A 26,978-nucleotide genomic window follows, 5' to 3' on the forward strand; every position below is an offset into this window, starting at 1 on the left:
TTTTATCAGGAAAGTACAAATGTCATCAATACATCACTGTACTTCTTTATTGTAGGTCACAAATAGACATATTACATTTAATATTTTCACAACTAATAACAAAAATCAAAAAAATTTAAAAGTTTTTACATTGTAAAAGGATCAGGGTATATAAAAATAAAACATCATTTTATAAAAAATTTATACATTTCTTATTTTTTTGTAACAACAAAAAAACACAATAAAATTTGTTTTTCTTACAAAACGTATAAGTCTTTTTTTCTTTTACCAATGTCACACTTTTATTGTTTTTTCACACTAGTCATTGGGAATCGATTAGTGTTTGGTTTATAACTAAGGCACTGATTTACATTACATATTATAATTATTATTTTTTTTTTGTTACCTTTGGACTAATATCCAGTCTTAAGGTATTTTAAAAACAATTAACAGTTTAAAATTTAAAATGTATTATACAAGTCATTTGTTCCTTAAACTAGGCACTTAATAAAAAATATAATAAATAAATTAAATATTGTTCAATCAGTCGATAAGTCTAAGGCTAGCCATAACTTTGCCCTTCCATAGCGGCAACATCTGATTGTCGTCAGTGATTTCTTCTTGGATACGGGTTGATGGAGATTCATCAAATTCAGTAGTAAAGAAATACCTATGTTACAAACATTACACATTAAAAATTGATTTGCTGTAAAGGTCTTTTTTTTGTTTAATTTATAACATTGTAATTAAAATGTGGTGTTAGACACAATGTCATGCTGAGAATAAATAATATTTAATAAAAATGTCTATAAAACTATAAAAACTGTTACCTGTAATGTCCTTTCTTTGGCATACACTCAATAAACTGTTTTAATGTGATTGGATGTCCAGCTATTCTCTTCCTGAATGGGAATTTTTCATCGTTATATTCGTACATAACAGTAGTTGTGGTTGGGGGTGCTGTTATTGTACTAGACGTTGACGGTGTAGCTGATTCTTCTGCAGGTAGTCCACGGCCAGATGATGAAGAAGAAGTCCTAAACATTATTATTAATGTTAAAATATACAAACGTAAAATCAATTTTTGGTGTAAAAAACTAAATAGTCAATGTCATGTGTGACAGATTTATAATTATTCTAAATGACAGCCTTTTTTATTAACAGTTATTAAAAAATGAATAGTTTACCTCTGTTTGTGATTCTTCTTCGTCATTTGGTCGTTGAGCCTACGCCCGGCTTCTATCAACTGGTTGTCTGTATTGGGGAAAGGTGGTGGTGGCATATTCGGGTCGGCAACAAATGGCTGCTTGGGCATGTGATTTGTCCATGAGCCACTACTACCACAATCTACGTCAGCGCAATCTGAAAAAAAAATCAATAAATATAGTAAAATATAAATACAATGGTTGATGAAAAAAAATTAACATACCGTGGGAAGAGGCTTTTGTAGTCGTGGTATTAGCGGATGTGGTACACCAGCTAAAAGCTGGACCTGAGTCAGCAAGTGCATCACCAGCACACATTGGACTCTCTTGAAGCCATACGATGCAACGATTGGTCGACCTGCTATAATAAGAATATAACAAATTATTTATTTTTTCCCTGTTAGTGAAGAATGAATATACAATACCAATGCACACAGATTAGTTTAAATATAAAATTAAGATTAACTTACTCCTCTCTTGTTTTGTTAACATTGGTAGGCAATTGCGATTGTCCTGATACAACACTGATACCACTGTCAGTCATTGTACGTCGGCTACCCCAAGTATGACGTCCTAAACCTAATCATTAAATTGAATATATCAGTATTTATAATTTCATTATATTTCAATGTATGCATACTCGACACTCTGAGCTCTGGATTTGGTGCGGAATTTTGATAATCTGGTATAGATCGACTTTTAGGCACATGGCGTCCCGGTTCAGAACTGTCTGCTGTAAAGTCAGTGTAATTACCACTGTCGTACCCAGATGCCCGATTATCCTGATAAAAATATTTAATAGTGAGTATAATATATAAATATACTGTTATATTGTATGACCAAGTACAAAACAAACATACTTTGTCTCTACGTTTAGACAAATTAGGATTAGCTGCTGCCAAATAAGTACTGGCAAATTGCTGAACAGGCCGGTTGACTTTGCCTGACCCTTGCCGCCTGTGTAACAATTGTTCAGGTGATTTAGGAGGTGATTTAAAGTATTTTTGTACATGTTGATCTAAACGCATAATAAATGGATATTAGAAAAAAATTAAAAAGATAGATTATAAAAGTAAACAAGGATGTATAATGTCTCAAATAAGAGTAACGTAAAGTGGTGGCTGATGTTTATCTGGTTCTGTCAGATTATACCCATCAATTAAATTGGTTTTCATTTAATTTTGTTGTTAGCTTACACATGGCCAAACAAATTGCTTATCATGTTAATCTTAGCAAAATTCAAGCTAGGCGATTGATTTAATAATAAAGCGTTTCTCCTGAGAGCGAGTGCTAGCTACATCAAATGACGTTGCCTCGCGCGAAAGCTTGCTACCTGAGGTTACTCTTATTTGACATAGAGTATAGGTATACACTATATTAAAGATGTAGTAATAAAAAAAATGACACAAGGTAGTTATTATGTTTAGTTGGTCATAATTAATATAAAACAACTTTTTGTTGATTTAGATGTTAGTACAATATTTTTGTGATTAGTATATTTCTTTATTATTACATGCAATTGCATTTTTTTTAACATTTGATTCAATAAACACACCTAATATTTCATCGTCACTACCCTCAGGTAGTTTTAAAGATGCTCTAAACATTTCGTCTAACATTTTGGGATCATCAATTTTGCCAGATTCGCTGTCGAACTTAAGCTGAAATTAAAGAAATGTAAACAGTTAAATATAGTAAATAAAAAAAATATTTATTTAGTTCACAAACCTCTGAAAGATTTTTGATCATTTTATTATCCCATTTCTCTTCAATATCACGTTCCACTTTTATTTTTTCTAACTTTTCAGTGAGTATAGAAGCAAACATCTTTGGTTCCATCGCTGGTTTCTAAAAACATATCAAGATCGATAAAAATATTAAAAAATCAATGAGAACACAAAATTGCTTACATTGCACTGGGGTTCTCTCATTGTACGAGGGATGATTGTAGCAGTCATTGAACCCTCAACATTCCTACGAGCATATTTCTGCACTTCTTTCATTTCTAATTGAGCACTTTTTTTGGCTATTATTTTTGGATCACGAATCTCAGCCAATTGCCTAATAAATTAATTTTAGTTAAATATTTTGTTTTTGTTGACATTTTCGTACTTACATGATTTCTTGTTGTAAGGTATAAGCAAAATTACAAAAAGACAAAAACTTACCTCCTTAAACAATCTGTAGAAACAGACGCTTCACTAAGACTAGCCAGATCACTGTCCTGAGCTGAAGTTGGATTGTAAGATACATGCGTAGCTCTAGGTTTTGTGCCCCACCAGGATTGGTGATAAGGGGTACTAGGGTTTGGGTTGTAGATGCCCATTTTTGAAGTCTTTGCTCTACAATTGATTACCAAGCACAAAAAAAAAAACAATGCAAATACAATACAATAACCAACAATAAAATAAAATGCATAACTATAAATGATAAATTTAATAATAAGCTTAATTGCTAAATACAATTAATAAAATAAAAAGCAAAACGTGTTTAAATGTTCCATTTTAACAATTTATGTGTAAAAAAATTAAATGTCAAAGTATTCTTTATCATTATAAAAGACTCATTAGTCATTTCTTGAGTAATACATTTTAATAACTAAACACTCCACAAATGATGATACTATAAACATCTTTAATTCACGTGCAAAAATCGTTAAATAATGAAATATATAATACCTTTGTAAAAACTCTCCTTTTTCCAGATGAGACCGTTGTTTTTGGGACATGTGCAAAAGGGACTGGGTTAATTTCATGGGAAAGTCTTTAGATTGCTTAAGTTCATTGCTGGACAATTCAGCATCTTCTTTAAGAGTTAACAAAGTTTGACTGCGATCAGGAGGTGCTTGATATCTTGAGGGCACCACTTTTTCTTCAGTGTCTGGTATGTGGTTCACTACTTTACCATCATAAAAACTAAAAAAAATAAATAATGCGTAAGTAAGTATTTAAAAACAATAATAATTGTACATTACTAAATATTAAGCTTACTCAATGCCACAATCCAGTGATCGAATATAAGTGATGTAAGTATCAGATTGTAGGAATGCCGGATACAATGTATCATTTAGAAATTTTTCCACTTGAATAAGGGCTTCGTCAAACAGATTTTTAGGAAGAGCTGTTTTGTTGGCAGTGGATACTTTAACCCTCTGCATGACATACCTCCGACATTCTTCATCTACGCCTAAATCTGCTTTTAGGAACAGTTTTCTAAAAGAAAAAAACAAAAATTATTTTACATCAATTTGGTACCTACCATTAAATAAAAATATATTATTATTATTATAGCAACAAGAATTTACTTGTAAATTATAGAACGTAGCTTATCAGCTTTTTGGTCTGTGTGACCATAAAGCCCTTGACATGCTAGCCAAAACTCAAGCACCTTGCTGCATTGTTGTCCTTGTCCAGTTTCTTCTTCCAGCTTCAAGTTTTGCCGGAAAAGATTAACACCGTTAGGATCAGCTAACAAGCTATCTAAGTTACGGGCCCATAACATGGGCCCAGAGTTCTGGCCATCATTTGGGGATAATGATCCCCGATCACCACTATCACCGTCGGCTGGTTCGTAGTCGTGGCGTGCACCACATCCAGCTGAAAATATTAATTTTTTTCTAATTAATACACATTTATTAATATTAACTAAAAAATTATTATTAAGTCTTTACCATGTTCCTGAATGCTGCATGTGCGGCATTTGGAACCAGCCATTAATAATTCGGTTTGTGTTTTGCGACATCTTACACATTTATTTTCTTTAAAATTGAAATATTAAAAAAATGTGTTAGTAAAGTTTAGGATACATAATAAATCTTATTTATAGAGATATCTTCAAAACACAATAAACTCACCAAAACTGTTTTTATATTTTTGACCTAAACATGCGTTATCCTCAGACGATCGCACAGACTCTTCTCCCGGTAAAACTTTTGGTCTGGCGGAGTCAATTAGTATATTATTATTCATCATAACCGTGGGTATGGAGCTATTGGTGTCACGCTCCTTACTGCCTCTGTTACAGGCATTTCGAAATAGATCTGAAACATAAAAATGGAAAGACATAAAGTTGTTGTTCTTTGTTTGCATTTTTATTATTATTATTAAACAAGGGTTGATGAAAACAAAATGGCCGCTTAGTAGTAGCTTAGCTTTTGTATCACACAGTTTCACCATACGTTCAATATAAAATCTCAATTGCCTTTTTTAAATGATATGTTATGCCAAAACAAAATAACAAAATGATTTTGATGAACGTTTCCTCAAGACAATAAAAAATTAATACTAAGGAAATACAAGCCCATAAGGTATGTTTACCGGTTTTCGACAAACATTAGTTATATGATAAGCCAGTCAACTGAATAGAATAAACAGGGAAAAATATGAAAGTAAAACTATCCTAAACAATACATACCACAATCCATTCTGTATAGTTTTTTTATTTATATTTTTAAGGTAAAAATAATAATAATAAAAATATGATACGGGTAAGCTGCGCACAACAGAACCGGACTCAAGTAGTTTTTGATCGATGAAGCGGTAGTACGCAGAATCAACGCACGTTACGGTACCGCTGTATAACAACCACCCGGATAATCGATAGCGAATACAGTTCCGATTGGAGAATGGGGAACAATAAGTCATAAAAATATGATATGTGCCAGAAGTAGGGTCTTTTTATTGCACAATAGGATTTTCTAAAATTATGATTTTTTGGATCAATTCATATGTCTATCAAAATCTAATAAGTGGCAGCAGGCCTGGTACAGCTTCCCTTAACCTTAAATTCTTGAGATAGGTATATATTTTTTTTTTATTGACAGGATCTTTTTGAAAAAATATGGAATTACTCCAAACAATGAGATATTATATTGGTATTTAATAGTAAACAAATGGTATACTTCAATACTTGTAGACAGCTGAAACTAAACTCAAGGAACTGATTTAAAAAAAAAAAATAATGCATTGATAATATAAACTATAAATATTTATTGTTAAAATCAGAAATAGATATACCCAGTAATTATTCAAATTATTGTTATAAACAAAATAACATTTACTTATGTAAATAAATAATTTCATTAATCAACATTTATTTTAATGAATAGTGTTTAGAATGTTCAACATAACTATTGTGAAGTTGTTAATTTTTACAAGCAAAATATATACTTATTTAATATTTATAATTGAAAATGTATAAAGCCTATGGGTAACTGTTATTATATACTTATAGATATTCATTTGTATTATGTTTGTTTCTAAATAATTTAGGAAAACATTTTTAAACATTAAAGCTATGATAAATATTAAACATAGTTTATAATTATTCTAGACATATAATCAACTTATAATTTATATAGTAAAACTGTAAAAGTAATCATTATTAATTAATAATTTAGCAATTATAATTATTTTGTTATTACAACTTAGGAATTTAATAAGAAAAGAAACTTTAACCCTGTTGATATCTAAATATTAGTCTAAAGTAAAACTGCAATCATGAATTAAAATAATAATGATAAATTAAAGGTAATGCAACACAATAGGTTATAGTAAGATAAGATAATGGTATTATTTTGAATAAAATTAGATCAGTTATTTGGCTAGGCAATTCAACATAATATCCACTAGGTAATTAAGTAGTTAATATTATATTGTCAAAAGGTGTTTTTAATAAGAAAAAGCAACAATTACAAGTGTATTTCACAATAAAGAAATTACGGCCAATATAAACCAATATATTAATAATTTAGCGGTAAAGTTGGAATGAGTGTAAAAAAAACTAAAAAGGCTTAATTATTATTGTGAAGAGACTATTTATAGTACTTATACTCTATAGGTACATATAACTATTAATTTATTTTTTTGTTTTTTCAACAAGAGATAAAAATTACTTTTTACCTCGAAGTCATACAAAATAATAATAAGTTCAAAAGAAATGTCGGAGGTTGGGGTGGTGGTGGGATCAGGGTTCTCAAAATCGCGAAGCAGCGGGTAAAAGCTAAAGAAAAATAACCTGACCCTCGAAAATCGCATAAAACAACTCAGATAACGATATTTTCTTTGAATGGGTTACCTTAGTACCTTACTAACTAATAAAATATTATAATGCTTTTTTCTCTCTCTAGAGGGTCGTTTTTTTATTTCAAAAAAGGAAAAATAAAACCGACACCACACTATAAATTATTATAAACCAACCATCACCACAATGGGCGCTCAGATTGTTATTAATTTCTTCCAGTCTTATCTGCAATAACGATACAGCTGCCTGCTGCTGCAGTATAACATAACTCCACTGCAGTAATGATAATACTACCGTAATACCGCTACCAAGATAGTATATATGTAGTAACTATACCAAGTACGATGGCGGCGGTTAGTACAATACCGACCCGCGATTACTCTATACCACATTACATAATATAACATACATATTCCCACATTACACACGCCAGAAAATTACCAGAGGCACGAGAGCAAGTTAAGACAAAATTTTAGGCGACTGTGTAAAAATCGTTTATAAGTAAAACGATAATACTATAATATTACGGCGATGTAGTCATATTAAAGGAATACGCGTCGGATGAAGAAACGAAAAAACGATCAATTGCCGCAGTGGATGATTTTCGCGGGGGTTAAAGCGTTATTAACAATAATAATACGCAACGTTCGATGAAACTGTGAGCACATATCATAAGTAATAATAATAATAATAATAATATACATTATTATTTTTACAATGCGACGATACACTACGACAGATATCGGTAGCTATATACACATTGCTGTAAGTTTTCGGTTTTTTCTTTCGCGTATTCCGGATTCCCAAGGTCGGCTTCGACGAGTGGGGTGGCGGGGGGAGGGAGACGAAAAAAAATTTTAAAACGCAGCCGTCCGCGGCCCGAGATAAAAACATAATATATATCATACACCTCTATATACGTTGTATTACTGTATGTACAAATATATATATGCGCGTGTCCCGACGAGATTTTTACAACAATTCACTCTACCGTGAAGCGTAACCGCCTCGGGGCACTCGGCCACATGTAATTATTGCACCGGTTGCCTTATACCGCCGCTGCCTCGGCCCCCGCACTCCGCCGCCGACCCACCGGGGCAGAACCGGTCGGCCTCTTTGACGCCGGGCTGCGACGCCGACGCCGCGCCGCCAGATCGTGTTCATTACAAAATTACACTCTCCCTTCACCCCGATTTTCGCTCACCGCCCCGACGCGAGCACACATAAAGTTAGATATTTTTTCCTCTCTCGGTATCTTCGTTCGCGCGCGCGGGTCTCTGAGGTTTTAACGTTTTTTTTTTTTTATATATATATTATATTTTTATTATTAATTTATTACACCGCTGCGGCGGGCAGGTGTGTTTTCTCCGCGAGCCGTTTGATTCTCGAAACTTTTTTACTCGTACGTTTCCCAACCCCAACCCCACTCCGAGCCATTAACTCTTTCTGTGTTTGTGTGCGCGCGCGGCCGACATATATACATTGTATACATAAATACGAATATATTATTATATGCACGAAACCGTATTAGGTATAGAAGATGAATTGATATATACCGCGATGGCGGTATAGTGTGCACGCGTGTATATAATATAATATAATATTATTATAATATTATCATATATAATAGATGCCGACGAAATGGAAATCGTGTGTAAAACCCAACCGGGTTTACACGCACATGCCCGCTAATGACAATATATTACATTGCGTTATAGTATAATAATATAATAATAATATTATAATATATACATAATAACACGTATAATATCATGTAGGTATATAATATTATCTGACCCTTTATGTGATAAATCGGTAACGGATCGGAAGATTTGACTTTTTTTTTCTCTCTATAATATAAATCCATCCGTATATAATATATAATAATAAGTTTATGTATAATATATAGTTTAGTCTGCAAGTGCAGTAAACCGAAATTTTACTTGGACACCGTCAACAGTATATTATATCATTAGCGAGCACATAGACGGTTAAATAAATAAAAAATAAAAAACATCAAAGACCCCAGAGTAAATGGATTCCGGTTCGTTTGTATGTTTTTTTTTCTAGATACTTTTTTACTTCTTTTATTAACCGTGTATCGAATTAGCGGCGATTCGAAAGTTAAAGACAAATCGCCGACCTGGATGAGATAAAAGATTTCTTTCGGGAAGTATATTATATACATTATATTATTATATTGAAAATTCTATAAACTCGCTGGAAACGATGGTACATTGGTATGGGTCGAACAAATTAAGATGCTGACCACTGGACTCTATATCATACAATATATTTATTATATATACCTACTGTTTTTATTTACTTTTTTTTTTAAGAACGAAATACTCGATCGAATTAAAGAACCTATTCAACAAAAAAAATATAGCAACTATCGGTTGCTTCTATTCTTTACAAAAAGGACTGACATTTTACAAAAGATTCATACCCTCACATATACATTTTGTTTATTTTTATACAACGAATTCAATCAATCATTCTGTACAATAATATATATATATATATATATTTACTATTATGAATTATAAAGTTGAACACAAGTTTGATATTATAATAAAGGTTAGAATGTATTATTGTCATTGATTATATTAATTAGTACTTGAGAATATTTGAATATAAATATATATTTATACGATTGTATACATTATATTATGTATCTATTATAATATTATATTATACCTACTGAAACTTATAATTTTATAAGTTTACAAATATACTATTTAATAAACAATACCTATACCTAAATAAAAAAAGAAAAGAATTACGACTTTTTTGTCTAGATACTTTAACTCTTTCAATCACATAATCACATATTATATAATACAATATACACTTTGGACCTATAATTCGATAGAGATATTATTTTATTATATTGTCACTTGTCAGGCTAATAGAATACGCAAGGACATGAAAAAAATCTATGAAAATTACATTTTATTTAAGTAGACGGTACCTATAATATAATATTATCTAATATCTATAGACTATAATATTATATATTATACATCATATATTTATTATCCGATTACACGCAATAAAATTGGTATTAAATATATTTTTCTTACCAAGCATGAAATATAATTTCAACGATATATATATATAACAGAAATAAAATATATATATATAAGCGACAAAGTCTCTTCTCGTGTGATGTTCATAGACTGGAAAATGCACTTCTATTCAATTCCCCGCCCAATGCTGCAATCGGCACTGAAGGAAGGAGTCTGAACGAATATTGCATTGAAAACCGCAATGGGATGAAAACGAAATCGAATCATCCGGTTTGCGTCTAACGTATGCTTTCGGAAATTTAATTTTTTTCTTCCTCTACTCCACACTCGGCTCTAACAAAATTGTTTTACTATTTTTTTTTTTTTTTAAATGCGTATTTCACTCCAAAAAGTCCACGCGATTGTATGTTTTGATTTATTTTTTTCTTTATCTTATTTGCGCACACAGTTTTATATAATACCAATAAGCACAGTCTGTTGGCCACGAGGCATTCTTTTATATTATACAATAAGTTATTGGAGTTTTTTTCCTTTTGAACCTGCAGCAAAACGCGTTCACAAAGTTATATTTTGAAATTTAATGAATATACTATATAAAGGTACCAAAGTACCTAGGTATAATATTTTTCATAAAACAAACATATTATTATAAATAAAATAAAGTTAAAATATGAAAGTTACCCTAATTTATTGACAGAGTATAATAAAGTTTATAGATTTTAAGTACCTAGATACACCTAGTATTACTAACGAGTAACAATTACGCGATAATTAGCGATATAACATGCAATTTTTCTTTTAGTAGACATCTAAAAATCAGATTTAATATAAATGATGTTTGTAAAAAAAAAAACCAGAACATTTTGCTTTGTGTAATTTAGTAATACCTATATAGTTACGATGCAATTCAAACGCGATACCTACCTACGAAAAACGATTCTGAGCGGAGACGGTATGTCAGCGTCTATTTCAAAGGAATTTATAAATTAATTATGCCTATATTACTATTAAAAATAGGTACCTACATTAGGTTGAACTAGTTTTTGCCAAAACATTGGATATAATAATATAATATTATGGTTTTTATTCTTTAACCTATAAGTACAAACGTACAGACTTATAAATACAGGCGGATCATACTTAACTATATGGGAATAGGTTAATGTATAATTGCGTATATCTTAGGTATATATATTTAAAATGAGTCCAAATCGTTATTTTTCGTTGAATATAAAATTGCATTAAACTTTAAAACTGTGCCTATATATATTCGATGTTTTTTAATTATTCAAATAAAATTTATTTTTTCAAAAAGGGCGTACTGCGTAAATATTTCCATTTTCCGAATTCTGTTAGTTTTTCTCAATTATTTTAAAAAATACAGGGAACGTTCTACTTTTAACCAAAAGTACCAACTAGATCTAATTTGGTATCAGAAATCATCTTGAAAGTTGAATATTGAAGCATTTTTTCTGCTTCAAAATGGAATGAAAACACAAACACACACTCTCATTATTGTAAAACAAATACATTAATCAATCCCCATAAAATATCTAGATCGGTGTTAATATTTTAATATACATTTTGTATTGTAAATATATTCATAACAATGCTTATAACTTAGGTACTAGTAAACTAAGTAATGTAACAATTTAAAAAAAAAAAAGTTTAAATCATAATAAATTAATTTATATTATGTATAATAAATAGTAATAGTAATGTAGGTGCTATCATATTAAGTTGTACCTAATGGCTAATACTATTAATTACTTCTATAAATTATAAGCGTTACAATGACAAAATAATCAAAAAAAGACTGTAAGATGGACGAATATTGATTTCAAAAAATTAATAATGACCAAATTCAAATAAATAATATAGCACCTAAGTTTAAACCGGTTTTAACTAACTTATAATTAGAAATATGTTTTATTTTACTATTCCTATTAACTTAGTGGCTACTCACTTGTATTAAAAAAAAATTCAGCGGTTAAATAAATTTGTTTTGTTTTTACTTTTTTTCGGTGTTTATTGTAAATACTGTAAATACGATTGTATACTATTGTAAATATATTATGATTATTACAAGGTAAAAGTACGATGGTTAAATCTTAACTAAATATATGAATAATTAGGTTTTTGTAAACAAATAAGCATAAGCAGGAAATACTACTGTCTACTATTGTCAATTAGTTATTTTGTGATGACTCTACAGAATCTTTCATGCAAAAGTCTATGGAAATTTCCAAACCAGAAATAATAACAATAGTTGGGTACCTACCTATAATATAATATTATACCAAATTATTACAATAATGTATTATTATCTATATACGAACGAGTTCAACGTTCCATGTTACACCACCATTGATAAAGTGTCTAAATTGAGAAGAGTTCTCTCCCAACAACTAAACGCGTCGAATAGTACAGTCAGTCATCAACGGATCTGGTGACAAAACCGGTATAGGTAGTGTCGTTGTACGCTATCTCGTCACACAGACGACGAAATACACGAGCGTTTCTGACGTTTCTATATTCTATAATTTCCATTTACTTCGTCAAACAGAAAACAGTATATATCGGAGTATAATATAATAATGTATACAATGTCAGTCACAAGTCCCATCTGTGTATGAATGCGTGTGTGCGTTGTCCTTTTGTTCCTGGAGGCCAGGTCAAGATACACAGGCACAATTACAAATGTGTCACTAACAAGATATAGAGGACAATCCCAGAAAAAACTTATGGCAAGAGCGGTGCAAGTGAGGGAGGGAAGAAAAAATACCTCGGTATATAGATTGTATTCCGACTTCTTCGGTTCGATTAGTCGTCCAAGATAATGGCGGTACAGACACAAAGCTCTCTTTGTCGGTGAAAGAGACTGTCTACAACGCGAGGGCACTTGAACGTTTTTTTTTATTGTTTATTTATTTTTTTTTTACAGAAACGGCCGGATCCGATTAGAAGGGAAAAAATGTAGGAAATAAATCGTATATATTTTTTACTGCGTGTGTGTATATATGTGTGTATGTTGGTTTGTGTATAAGCGATAACTTGAATAGATATATATATATATATATATATTTAAAACGGACAGACTTAATAGAGCCCCGAGACGGGATGCCAATGACACAAACAACGGTCTGGCGGTGGAAGACCGCTCCTCCTAGGGTAATTTACCCCCCTGGGGTGGAATGGATTGGTACTTAAATCTAAACCCGTTTTGGAAAAGAATGTAAGAGCGTATGTATAAGCAATGAATCGAAAAAAAAAATGAAAATGTTTAACCAACAATCGTCCCGCGGACAAGACAGGTACGATAATTTAAGAAAGGAGGTAAATAATATATACTTATTACCACAATAAAGTAAATTATTGCTAGCACAATAATTTTACTATTTACAACAAAGGTAATATCATGAAAACATAAATTTGCGCCAATTTACCTTTTTAAGTAGAAATCATAAAATAATGCACGTAATTAAAAGTGCATTAATTATATATACATTATACATTAGTACATTAAATACAACTATATATATATGAGGTATAACTAAATATTTCAATTTAGTGGAACTGAAAGTCGGAAGACCTTGGATTGAAATAGGGGTGTAAAGGGGGTGAAAGAAAAATACACATTTTTGAAAAAAAATATTTGGATACATTTTTTTTTTTAATTTCAACATTTATCAAAACCACTGTTCTTAACAAAATTGTAACCGCATGTTCATTATAAACTAGAGATATCCACGATAAGTATTGTAAAATTACTATTTTTACACTGAGAAGACGTAGAGTACCCAAACATTTTTAATGTGTTAATTCTTGTAATTTTTATTAGGTAGGTAACTTAAATTATTTTCATCTTATCTGGCAAGTATGAAAGCATAACATTTAAGTTAATTACGATAACAAGGTAATATTAATAACAAATAAATAGCGAAGTAGATAATTTGTAAATTTATACTTGTCCTTAACTTTGTAAATTTTGTATTTAAAAAAAACGTTTTAGGTACATAACAATAGTTTAAACAAATAGTCTATCATCCAAAATTTATAGAAAAATTGTGGTTGACATTTCAAATTAAAGTAAGTTGTAACGCATACTTGTACCGATAGTGTTAAACATTTGAAATTATCTCAAAATGTGTACTTCGATATACTCTTTGTTTCACCTGTCTAAAACCCCATTTAAGTTCAATGCTATTTCGCTAAAATATTTAGTAGTACCTACTACCTATATAAGGCATGAACATACTGTATATTTAGGATGCATTCTAGAAAGAGCTAAACTACAATTTCCAAACCAAACAAGTTATAAATTTAAACGATAGTATAAAGTATAAAAACAAATAATAATATTTAAATCAGTACTATTTTTTAAATTTCATATAATATACTATACACATATGCTAAAATATGCATATAATAAAATATAAAATATAATTAATGGTAGCTTTATTAAATGCTTTTATAATAGTATTTTTTTTTAATAAATTAATAATATATTGGTGCTTAGTAAAAAAATTTTACTTTATTTAAAATAAGTGCAAAATTAAATTAGATTAATTGTTTTGAATCAAATAAATCAATTGGGGTTTACATAGGTACATTTATTAAATAACACTAATACTAAAAAAATAAAACCAATTTAACCAGTTATCTACACATGTTCAATATTTTAATTGTTTTACACAATTTAAATACCGTACTGTTTTATATTAAAATATTAAACGATGGTTGTTTATTCATTGAAAATTGTGTAGTTATTATTTATAAAAATGATTTATTTGTAAAGAATGATATAATTATTCAAACATGTTTTTGAACTTAGACAATAAGAAATGTTTGTAAAATATAATATAGTATAATATGTGACTATGCATGAATTGTTTAAAATAATATTTAAGTTGCCTTTACAATATATAATACCCAAATAATTTAGAAATTAATATATTTTAAATTATTAAACTATACTATAATATAATACTATAATGGTAAATACAATAATACTCTTAATCAAACTATTTTTTTTAATTTTAAAAATAAGAAATATAAAACTATTTTAAAAATAATACGTACCACGAAAAACACGTAGTGTAATAGAGCATAATTTATAAACTTCTAACATTGTCATAATACGTAAATGAACAAACACAGCAAAATCGTATTTATTTAAGATTCACGTAGGGAGGGCAAAACCGTGTCGTCAACATGAGCGGGCGAGACAGAATGCTGAAAGTCATCGGTAAGGACTGCGACAAAGGGTCTTTTTCTTTCGCACTTTAAGTTCTCTCCACCCCCGGCGCAGCACTGTCACGACTGAAATTGATGCTCCTCCGACTCCACGCACAAAAGCTGAAGAGTTGTTTTACGAATCAGAAAACAACGATATTAAATAATATAAAGCCTTGGCGTGTCCTAGATTAAATATTACACAAAAGGATCAAAAAGGACTTGCGATCCTTTGACAGCCACGCCGTATACTAGGAAGAACTGCAGCAACGCGTCGTGTTAAAGATTAATAAAAACTCGAAAACGAAAACGCGACAGAGTTTAATGAAAACGAAATGTCAACTCGGGAGGTGTAAAGAGGAAAAAAGAAGCATAGGAGTCAAAGGGAGTTCGGATGTCAAAGGGACTTTAGTTTTTGTGTTTGAAGATTCATTTTATTTTTTAACGCCGTATACACATGATAAATGATATAAATGAAAATAACTTCATTGTTTGAATCAAAATTGAAGCTCGACAAACGTCAAATACAAGTAATTTACAGAATAACTATGTAATGTTTTCGTGTGTTTGTATGTAATGTTTCATAATATCAACAAAAATGTAATATTTCAGACAATAGAACCTACCTACCTATTTTTATATTAAATAAATAATATGTCACACTTAACTCGTATAATAAAAATCCAAATAGCTAGGGAACATTTTAGTATCTGAATTTAATAATTGGTATTAAATTAAAGGTATAATATATTATGATTTATGAATTATATCTATTTATTTCTTACACATAACTATTTACCTAATATTAATTTTAATTTATAAATATGATGCAAGCCTCAAGTAGGTACATCCAATAAATAAAAATTATTCAATGATTTCATTGTTTTTTTTTTTTTTTTGTTATGTATGATAATATGAATAATTAATAGTAGGTAGGTACTTATAATTTATATAGAATATTATTAATAACTTAAAATGATTAAGAGAAGTTTTAATTTTAATCAAAAAGTGCCTATGAGTATGTATACTATAAAATAAACATATAATTTATTTATAAAAATCGAAGATTGAAAGAAACACAAAAAAATAAAAAATATTCAAATGATTTATTCACATTAATGAAACTGCCTACATTTTAATTTAAAGTATTATTCAAATATCGTCTATATTCCTACAGGTACTGCAGAGACAATTTATTAAACAATATTTCTCTACACACCACCTATATGGGCTTTTACATGCTATTTGGAACATTGGCATTTAAAAAACGTAAGTTGACTGGACATAATTTCCGATAAAGAATGGACAAAACGATATATGTATAGGGATGCCAACCAGTATACGTATAGATGGTTATCGGCGTTTAAATTTTTTTTTCGCTATGGACATCACGGACAGACCAGTTTTGTCGGTGCCGTCTATTTCTCTTTCATTTTATGTGTCTGTGTTGTGTGTATGTAGTTTTTTCCCCATTTTTCTCCTCTTGCAATAATAATCTGACAAGAATGCACACCAGGTATTATATGCGTTAGATACGGTCCCACCCAGCCTTACTTCCTTCACAAACAACATTTCTATACCCGGAGTTTACAGCGTGTGTTTTCTTCTGTGTGCTCGTCTGGCCGGTGGCGACGCCTTCCTTCGATCTCTTTGCCGCCTGGGACAGACAATATTATTCTAACTGTAAAAATGTCCCTTCCTCCTCTTTCCTTCGATTTCTTATTCAGACGATAAAATCTTACTCACACAATATCATTAAACGTAATATGTACTGGATCATGTTCATATGTATACTGTGGCTGTGATGTGAAATACATTTTTTTTACTACCTACCTACATAAACGATTTATTCAACGATTCGTATAATAGATTACGTTATGTAGTTCAATTGTTATGTATTACAATAATCAAACGATAAATAATTTACTCATAATTAATTGTAATAATTAATGTAGATACTTAATACATTTATAAAATAATCTAAATACCGCCGCGGTTATCACAAATGATTATTATTAGGTACCGATTAATTTACAATAGGATTTGAAGAATTTAAATTAGTTATATTTTTAAAAATGAAAAAAATATGATTAAATTATGATAATTTGATTAATTATAGTTAAAACTTAAAAGTAATGTGTTAACAGTTTTAACGTTGATAATAGTATAAACTAATTTTTATAAACAATATTGTCAAAAAAGGAATATTATAATGGAATTGCTGAACACACGCAATTGTATATAATATTATGATGTAAACAAGAAGAAAGAGTTTTAAATTTAATTAACGACTCTTAGAATAAAAAATCTCTTTTCCTCTTCCAAAAATATGAAATAATATAATACAATTATAAATTACAAAATCTGTAAGCAGCTGCATTACGTAAAATAATATACTATGGTTATTTTGAAAAATAATCTCACTTTTACCACGCACCCAGAAAACGTGCGTTTAAAAATGGACCTCGCTGTTGACCTTAACCTATAAATTGCAGTGCCAAATTGTTCAGTTCATCGCCTGCTAAGATGTATGACGTATCACTCCACTCCCTTTCTAATGTCAATCTACGGAATACTACAGAATGGTGTTATGGTCACGTAATAATGTATATTTGATAATCGATAATTATATTGAGACTAGAAGATGGAACTAAATTAACATACGGCGCACTGGCCGCATAAAGATTGGCCAGTATATAGATGCCGGAAATGGTATTATGCGCACCGCGACACGTCACGAAAACCAAAAATACAATAGGTACGTTCTGTGACTTAAGTTCGTGGACAAAATTATCAGATATTAGAATGTACATAAATTGAACAATGCTAATTATCAATATAATATGCGTTTAGGCTCTGAACCATTGCTGTTTTTGTCTTTACAGCAAACACTATTGCTTTTATTTCAACAAAAACCGTATCCTTTTACAGATTCACGACCAGTACTTATACTAATGATGATATACATCGACTAGACGTATAATATAAGTACTTTGTACTAAATATAATAACATTGGATATTATTATAATTAACTTATAATCTATAGGAGGTACTGCCCGTTAACAAAATGTTACCATTAGTAGGTACAATTAACATAGACATAATAATATAACATATTATAATTTATAAGGCTTTTCATACCCCTATTTTACAGTAGTCACAGCCCACACATATACACAAATAATATATAAATATAAAATTGTTTCGTAAAACGTTTGCATCGTCGACGCAGCCTGCCACGGCAAACCGTTCGTACATAAGCCGAAAAAAAATTAAGTGTACTTACACACATACGGGAAAAAACTAGTCACGGTCGGTAATTCGAACATTAGGCGAGGCTAACACTTAAGTCCGTGGTGTGTGATGTAGGACGCGTTATTTTATTTATTTATTGGTCGGCGTTTTTTTCGCCCTATAAAAACTCGTGGGCAGTGGTGACGAGTATTATACAGATGGATTAGTACTGCCGCCAACTCTCTTTTCTTCTAAATCTCTGTGCCGACCACACCACGATCGGCCCCCGTCGTCGTTTGTCCGGAGCGATAAGAGACTCGTTTTACGTCACTTTATATTTTAATATTATAGCGTCAACAAAACGAGATAAACAATAGGACGGACAGTGGACATTTGCATAATATTACGATTTATAATACGTATAGGTATAATAATAATACGTTTATTATCCGGTCCCGGGCCACACAATATATTATAATGTATAATATAGATTAGGGGACATACCTCAAATGTACGTTTTGTCGAATTTTACAACGTCTAATAAAAAAAAAGACGAGTCGAGTAGAGAATAAAAATCAAAAATCCGTTACACGCGACCTAACACCGCCGCTTCCTCCTAATGGTTCGCTCCGCCACCACTCGTCCCACCCACCCGCACACGACTGCAAGCAGCGGCGGCGGCGCTATTTAAAAACGATTTTTAAAAAGGGGTAATTACACGCGAACGTGTGGCGCAATGGAAAGACGTCGCGCGCGCTCGCGTGAGAGACGGCGGAAGACGCGTCGTAAAAGACGGCGGCGAGTCCGTCGACCGCGGCACACCATCCACCACAGGCAGTGGCCCCGCCGCGGCTTATAATATCATATTATATTATACGGCGAGAAGACGTACTGCAGTGCAACAGGCCCGCCGTCGTATCCACCTCGCGACGGGTCCTCTGTAATTACGAGATAATGACGACGACGACTGCGTTCGTGTATTGGGACTTATTAAAGCGAGAAAGAATATTACGTGGACGGACGGTGGTAGAGTGGCGGCGGCAGTGCGGCCCGCGGGGTTATATACGTATACGTGTCGGTCACAGATCAAAGCAATCGCCACACAATGGCCCGAGGGGCGAGAGCGAGCGGTTGAGTGGCGGTGGTGGTGGACGAGAGAGAAACCGGCGCGCGAGTGAGACGGGGGACGCGTTGAGTCGCTACGCACAAACGGCCACCAGTAGAGATGCCACATGTTCGAACTGCGATTGCAGTGCGTCTCAAATTTTCCCGTCTGCTCGGACGAGAACAAAATTAATATTAATATCGTATAAATATTATAAATTATAATAATATGTATATCACAGCTGGTATAATAATATTATAATGGTAATATAGAGCTCGAGAGCTGTAGGTATCGTTCCCGCAATGAGTACGACGATTGTTTGATATTACTATTTACAAAATCAAGGCCCAGTAGTAGCGAGGGGGGGGGGATTAAACTAAATGGTGTAAACGTATGGTATGCTATTGTTTTGAGTTTTAGATTCATACACACGTTTACATTATAGTATATAATATACTCACATGGGTAACGCGGTAAAATAAATCGAATTTTAATTTGTTGAATGCAAAATATCACAGAAAAACAATGTTTCAATACTCAACATACTCACCGCTTTCGCATTATATTTTTCCAGCGCAAAAATAAAAATTAACCTAATTTCATGAAAAATATAGGTACCTATATAATATTATATTAGTATGTTACTATTTACTTAAAGGCATTCTGGAAATCTAAAGTATAACGAAAAACGTAACAATAATATATTAAAAATTAAAATATTACACCTATTCATAACTAATTCGTATTCAAATGAACAAGCTATACACGAATTTATAATGTTGAATACATTATCTAGTCATTGACAATAAAAATCACTTCATTGTTGGTTTTACACTCAAGCGAAGTTTGAGGAGCATTTTCATAAGTCGTCTAAAAAGTGAATTACAATTTACAGCTTTAAAATTTCGCTACTAAATACTAAACAATTAAACCGTCTATTGAAAATAATATACTAATAAACCTAATGAATTATTTTGATTTTATGATATCTAATTAGGTATTTATTTTTCTCTGATATTTCTCCCTTTTCACTATAAATATAAACAGATGTAATATCGACTGGAAAAAAACCAAAACCATATTCCTATTCAATTGTGATTATTATATAATATTCCATTTATACCTTGATTTATACCTAATGCCTTCTTATTACAGTTATGTTTACAAAAGTTAATTGTAAACACTCAAAAATAAAAAAATAAAATCATGCTACTTAGTTGTTGCAAAACTGCCAAATTGTGTACTTGAGGGGAACCTTTCAAATATTAACGAAAAAAAAAGCGTTTGAACTGGAGCCAATTTTTTTGTATAAAAATTGAAACCAATTCAACATCATTATATTTCACAAAAAAAAAAAAATAAAATAAAAAACAAAACAAGAATGGACAAGGTTTCTAAAAATAAACATAAAACGAAGTCTTTTACCTTATTATGGCGTATCTATCAATTTCTGAACAAAAGTGTATGGGTCTTCAAAGTTTATCACTTTCCTTTGATGTGCCGAAGTCCAAAGACTTTTAAATCAAGTACCGACCAACACGTAAGCTAGAATAAAAGAGGGAAAATGAAGAGGTTTCTAGACATCACAAAAACAGGTGACTGTACAATAAAATATCGAAACTTACAAAAAGCAACCACTTAAACTTTTTTAATAAATAACTCCACAAAAGACCTTTGACAACAAAGTTATTAATATTTTTCATTCCTTTATTTTTTAGGTTTTACAATATATAATTAATAATAATAAAAACGTGTGGCTGTGGAAATACTCAAGAGCAAAAGTTTCTTTTGATGTGAAGTAGCCCCAGATCAAAGGCAAAACACGGTTTGATAAATTTGGAGAGACAATTCTTTTTTTCTCTCTCTTTGAAATCAAATCATGTGACCAATCACGTTTCACACACTAATGCCTTTCAGTTTTCCAACTTTCTATGGGTATCAACACAGTATTGTAAGCACTGAGTAATTTTTTATATACCTAGTTCATAACACAAGCTTTTAAAGACATAATTTATAACAGGGTTTCCTAAAAACAACTACCTATAAATGTTTGACTGATTTTCATTTGACATAGGTACCTACTCAAATGTCTTAAATCTTTAATAACTTAAAAAACCTAAAATAATAGTAAGGTATTGTATTATTTTTTTGGGTGTATAAAAAAATACAATTAAGCCTTAATTTAAATGTTTTAATCCAAGTCTAACCCTAGTTTATTGTCTTATAGTGGCTATTCAGGTTACAGTTTATTCTTCCTTCAGTTTCAAATCATTTCTTAAAAAGAATATTTGTTACAAATAATTAATTAATAATAATAATAATATATTTGTAATCAACTAATAATGTAATTATTACCTAGATAAAATTGTTGAACAATTTTTTAAATAATCAATTTATCTAGTGTTTTTTAAACAAGTACCTACCTACTACGAATGGACCTTCTAAGAAAAACTTGGGTCAGACTTAATTCAACACCCAGGAAAAGGCAGCAAACTAATGCAAACGAAAGTTTAAAGAGAGCCTGGAGTGAGGGTAAGGCAAAGGCACTCAGTTGATGCAACACCTAACATAAGGAAATATCCAATTCAATAGTGTAGGTACCGTCTACAATTCATAGGCATGTCTATAGTGGTAAATTTCAAAGACACCGATTAACCGAGTTTTAAGTTAGAAGGGTTAAAACTTTTGTTTAAAAAAAAAATAGATAATTCAGAATTTTTTTAAAATTATATTAATATTTTATTAGGGAGGGGGGCTTTTTAACTATGGCTTTGGGTGTTTAGGGCTTTTTTCGATTCATAATTAAGGTAGCGCCGGCATTGATTAAATATGTATATTTAATAAATGGCGCCGGTTATTAGGTATAGACCGCCACTGCGGATGAACTCTAGTCACGCCTATGCTACAATTTATATTGTAAAATATATACTCTAGTCTGGATGATGTAAACGGAAGACAGCACAGAGAATGGTGGCCGCGTGGACATATTTTTTTATTTGCACTATTCTATGAATCGAACCAATGACTGTGCACATAATGGTCATCAGTGTAACCACTTCGTCACTCCGGCCTCAAACACATAACTCATGAATACAGAATAGGTAAAAAAAACAAAATTAAAGTGGTTTTAAAAAGTATTTTTTTACATTTCAAGTATTGTTTAAAAGTTATGAATTATAATAAGAAGATAATAAAACTATAAAATAATTATAACAGATATAAAAATTTCAAAAAAATTGCAATTTAAATCATAGTTATCCCATAGATACCAAAATCTATACTATCCTGATAATAATTCACATTTTTTAAATATCTTAAATTCTGGATACATGAAATTTAAATTTAAATTCTTTGGGTGAATGCAAACAATAGGTAATCATTCAATTTATTAAACAGAATATAAATAGTTTGTCCCAAAAGTCTCATATCAGTATATCACCTACGTATCACTGTAAGACTGTGACTCATCAATATAATATATTTTTTCAACAGTAAACTATAAGAAAATTCCAATTTAGTGACATACAATTAATATAAATTAGTAGATTACTGTTGGAAAACCAACATTTAGATATAAATAGGGTCATTTCATTCTTTTTGGATATACTGTACCTAGACTAACCTTATTTTTGTACATAATTTGATTGATATAGGAAATCCGAGGGTAAATCACCATAGCCCATAGCTATTGCTTATCAATATGTAGAATTTTTTTTATTCATTATTATGATACACTTTTAAGAAGACTTCCTTCACTTTTAAATTCACGTAACCTTTGATTTAAGCTACACAATATATTCTATGCAATTAGATGAAACCTTTTACATATTATTTTGTTCAATATATTTTGTTAACTATTAAATACCAGAATACTGAAGTTAGGAACTAGATACCTACTATCCAATAAGATTTTTATTCTTATTTAAATTGAAGCTAGTCTAACCTTTAGGTATTATATTATTTACTTATTTAGGTATTAAGTTTGTTTTGTAGCAATGGTACAAGAGGTTATGTATAGAACTGCCCATTGCATACTACATAGTAGGCCATACTTAGGTATGGAAACTACTAATTTATAAACAAAATCCAAACAAACTTATTAACTAAAAACCAAATAATTTAAAGTAGGAATATTTGTAAATTATACAGGTGAAAATTCTGGAAACAACATTGACCTATAAAAAAAAAATCAACATAAATACAATGATTTTAGATGAATAACCTACCTATAATTATTAAAATATCAAAAAAAAAAATTTATTTAGGTATTCTAGCGTTTAATTACAATAGGTACCATGTTTTATCTACCTATGTAAAGTGTTAAGTTTTTAAACGATAATGTTGTAGCAGGTATGTATCAATGTACTTATACCAAATACCAATACACAACTACACAACACAACGATAAACATTACTTAGATATTAACTCGGATATTAATAATTAATAGACATAGGTAGGTACTAATAATTCAAGGAATAAGTAATATAGGTACACTTTGGTTATCTTTAATATTTACGTTTACTAGTATCATATAAATATAACTTATTTATTACCTATAGGTTAGGTTAGGTTAATAATGATATCCTAGAGATATTTTAATAGAGTAAAAACTGTAAAATATGTAACCTTAAAGATGCGAAGCCATGAAGGTGAATAAATACAAATATAGTTTTTTTAAATTAATGTGAGAAATTAAACATACCCGAGAACATACCTATATAGGTATAGATGGTACCTATCTTTTTTTATAAATGGTTTTAGTACAAAATATATGTACATATTCTATAAAGGTAGTAAGTATATTATAATATGTACAATGTAGGTACATAGTTCTAAATTATACTATGGTTGTAAAATGTCCAATCTTTTTAATGAAATAATTGTTGTGCTAATTTTTACCATCTGGAAATGTGTGTTATTGTGTTTGTGCAGTTACTAACTACCTAGTTTGTAAACAGTTTGTGGTTTAAACGACAAACCGAAAAAGTTTAAAGCGTTGTTTGTAAACTTTTCAAAGGAAACAACAAACGTATACAACACTTGCGCAAGATCAAAAGACCATACATAAAAGGGTTTACACTTTCACTACAACATTATCATGGTAAATGGAATGATGTGCGCAACCTCAGCCGCCGAGTGACCGACAAATAGTCAAATGGACGTTAAAGTAGCCACAGTTTGTACACACTGCAAGTGTTGATGTGTATCGATAGGGGGTAGGTAGGTATAATATTATAATCGGAACCCATTTAAATCGGATTAATTATTACGGTAGAACAGGTCGCAAAGGGAGCAGGGGCATTTGTATAAGTATGATATTCATTGTTAACAAATAAAATAAATGCGTTGCGTGTGTTGTATAGTTTTACACATATATAAATATATATATAGGTATACATACATATATATGAAAAGGGCTTTGGGGAGACTTCAAAGGGATTTTAATATTATAAACACAACTGATGGGGGGCTGGGAGTCGGTAGCGTGTAGGGTGGTGGCGGTGGCGGCGCGGCGCGGTAGGGTGTCGAGTTAAACGGCAAAACGCGCACCACCACATCAAAGCAGAATCGGAAAGCCTTTGACGAAGAACACTCACCTCCACTGTCAGACGGGCCTTTGATGTTGTACACGCGCAATCGTCGTCACGTTTATTGCCGGTGTGCCGCGTAGAAACGTGCCGGAAATCCGATGACACTCGTTGTGCGCGACGACGACGAAACCGTCGCGGGACATGTTGCGCACGACCAACTATGTCACAGGACGAAAAACGGCACAAGACCGGCGGAGTTGGATGTAAAATATGATATAAAATTTGACAAATTAAAAATCAAAAATAATTAAATAAAACCGACGAATGCGGCGGCGGCGGACCGGACCGGACTGGACGGACACTGACGGACGGACGGAATTCCTGATGATCACTGGCCTGGCCGCGGCTGTGTGCGTCGGAGTTTTTTTCCTTCTCTATTTTTTCTCGATTTTATTTTTTCTTCTTTCCCCTTATGCGACGACCGTGTGCGTGCGGTCGGGCTCATGTGCGTGCGTGTGCGGCTAATGTGTGATGTGCCGCCGCTTGCGTAGTAGTTTGTTACAGCGCTGGGAACGGGGAAGGGTGATCGGTTATGGTCGGGTGGGTGGCGGTGGCGGTCGTTGATCGAGCGGCGCGCGCGGTACACGCGGACGAGATTTTCGAACGCACCCGCCGCCGAAGCACCACCACCAACGCCGTGTGGCGGGGGATGCCGGCAGACCGCACCGCCACCTGTGGGACAACGGCGAAACGTCCGTCGGCATTCCAACTATGGGACGACCGTTAGCGGTTTGAAAACGAACGAGGAGAAAAAAAATATTTTATTATATTATCACCGTACCGGTCGGCCACACAGCATTATAATATTATATAATATATACCCATTATTTACCCTCCCGAACAATACCCGCACCAATTCGAAACTGGTTTCACGGCGAAAATTCGGGACGCCGGTGGTACACGACTGCTGCGTTTACGACCGAGTGGTAAGCACGTTATAATATTTTGGATGTACGCGCACGGTGCGCTCTTCGAATCGTCATAATATTTCGTCTGCAGTTCTGCTACCCCCTGTCGCTTTGCCGTGCGCACTTAACACGATGATAATAATATTATTACAGTCGCCATATTACACTATATTATTATTTGTTAAAGACCCGATTTAAAAGATGATGCAACTTTTTATTGATATCAGGTAATTCAAATCTGATCAAATGTCTATTTGATTTAATTTAATTTAAATATGCTCTAATAATTGTAAATTTTAATTTAAAAAATAATATATTTTAATTTTAGATTCTGAGCGAAGCGAGAATGTATTGACTTTACAATGATGTGTGTTTTTTTTTTTCTTATTTTTTTTTTTTTGTGTCTGTCATCACCTTTTAGGATAGTAAAAGTTCTTGGATTTTCTTCAACAGTAATTTTTTTGATAGGAAAGTGAATCTATTTGGTACTTTGAGGGTTCAAAAGTAAAAAATTCCCAGTAGTTTTCAAAAGTGACGTGAAAAACAAAAGAAAAATTAAGGAAAACGGGAATTTTTACGCAAAATCTGTTTTCGAGAAAATCGATTTTGGTTTTTGGTGTAACTCTAAAACAAATGACCGTAGGGACATGAAATTTTGACTGAATG

The 26,978-nt window shown here is 31.5% G+C and overlaps 1 protein-coding gene across 4 annotated transcripts; it reads right to left on the bottom strand.

Annotated features, from left to right (window-relative positions):
- Positions 1 to 25: 25 nt before the first annotated feature.
- Positions 26 to 25,892, bottom strand: LOC132943134 (axin). 4 transcript variants are annotated; one of them, XM_061011971.1, is made up of 18 exons: positions 25,411 to 25,892; positions 21,238 to 21,357; positions 5,038 to 5,223; positions 4,855 to 4,941; positions 4,489 to 4,780; positions 4,175 to 4,396; positions 3,863 to 4,099; positions 3,353 to 3,526; positions 3,095 to 3,245; positions 2,913 to 3,032; positions 2,740 to 2,845; positions 2,045 to 2,202; positions 1,825 to 1,966; positions 1,655 to 1,763; positions 1,409 to 1,545; positions 1,167 to 1,341; positions 810 to 1,016; positions 26 to 649 (listed from the first exon to the last, which is right to left on the bottom strand). In XM_061011971.1, the coding sequence occupies exons 3-18, from the start codon at positions 5,153 to 5,155 to the stop codon at positions 523 to 525; spliced, it is 2,562 nt and encodes an 853-aa protein (XP_060867954.1). In that variant the 5' UTR covers positions 5,156 to 5,223; positions 21,238 to 21,357; positions 25,411 to 25,892; the 3' UTR covers positions 26 to 522. The 4 variants fall into 4 exon arrangements, with proteins under 4 accessions (XP_060867954.1, XP_060867953.1, XP_060867952.1 ...); XM_061011970.1 differs by lacking the exon at positions 21,238 to 21,357 and having other exon boundaries at positions 25,411 to 25,891; XM_061011969.1 differs by lacking the exons at positions 21,238 to 21,357; positions 25,411 to 25,892 and adding an exon at positions 5,598 to 5,622.
- Positions 25,893 to 26,978: the final 1,086 nt, after the last annotated feature.

Source organism: Metopolophium dirhodum, chromosome 4 (genome assembly GCF_019925205.1).
Source record: "Metopolophium dirhodum isolate CAU chromosome 4, ASM1992520v1, whole genome shotgun sequence".
Classification (NCBI taxonomy): Eukaryota; Metazoa; Arthropoda; class Insecta; order Hemiptera; family Aphididae; genus Metopolophium; species Metopolophium dirhodum.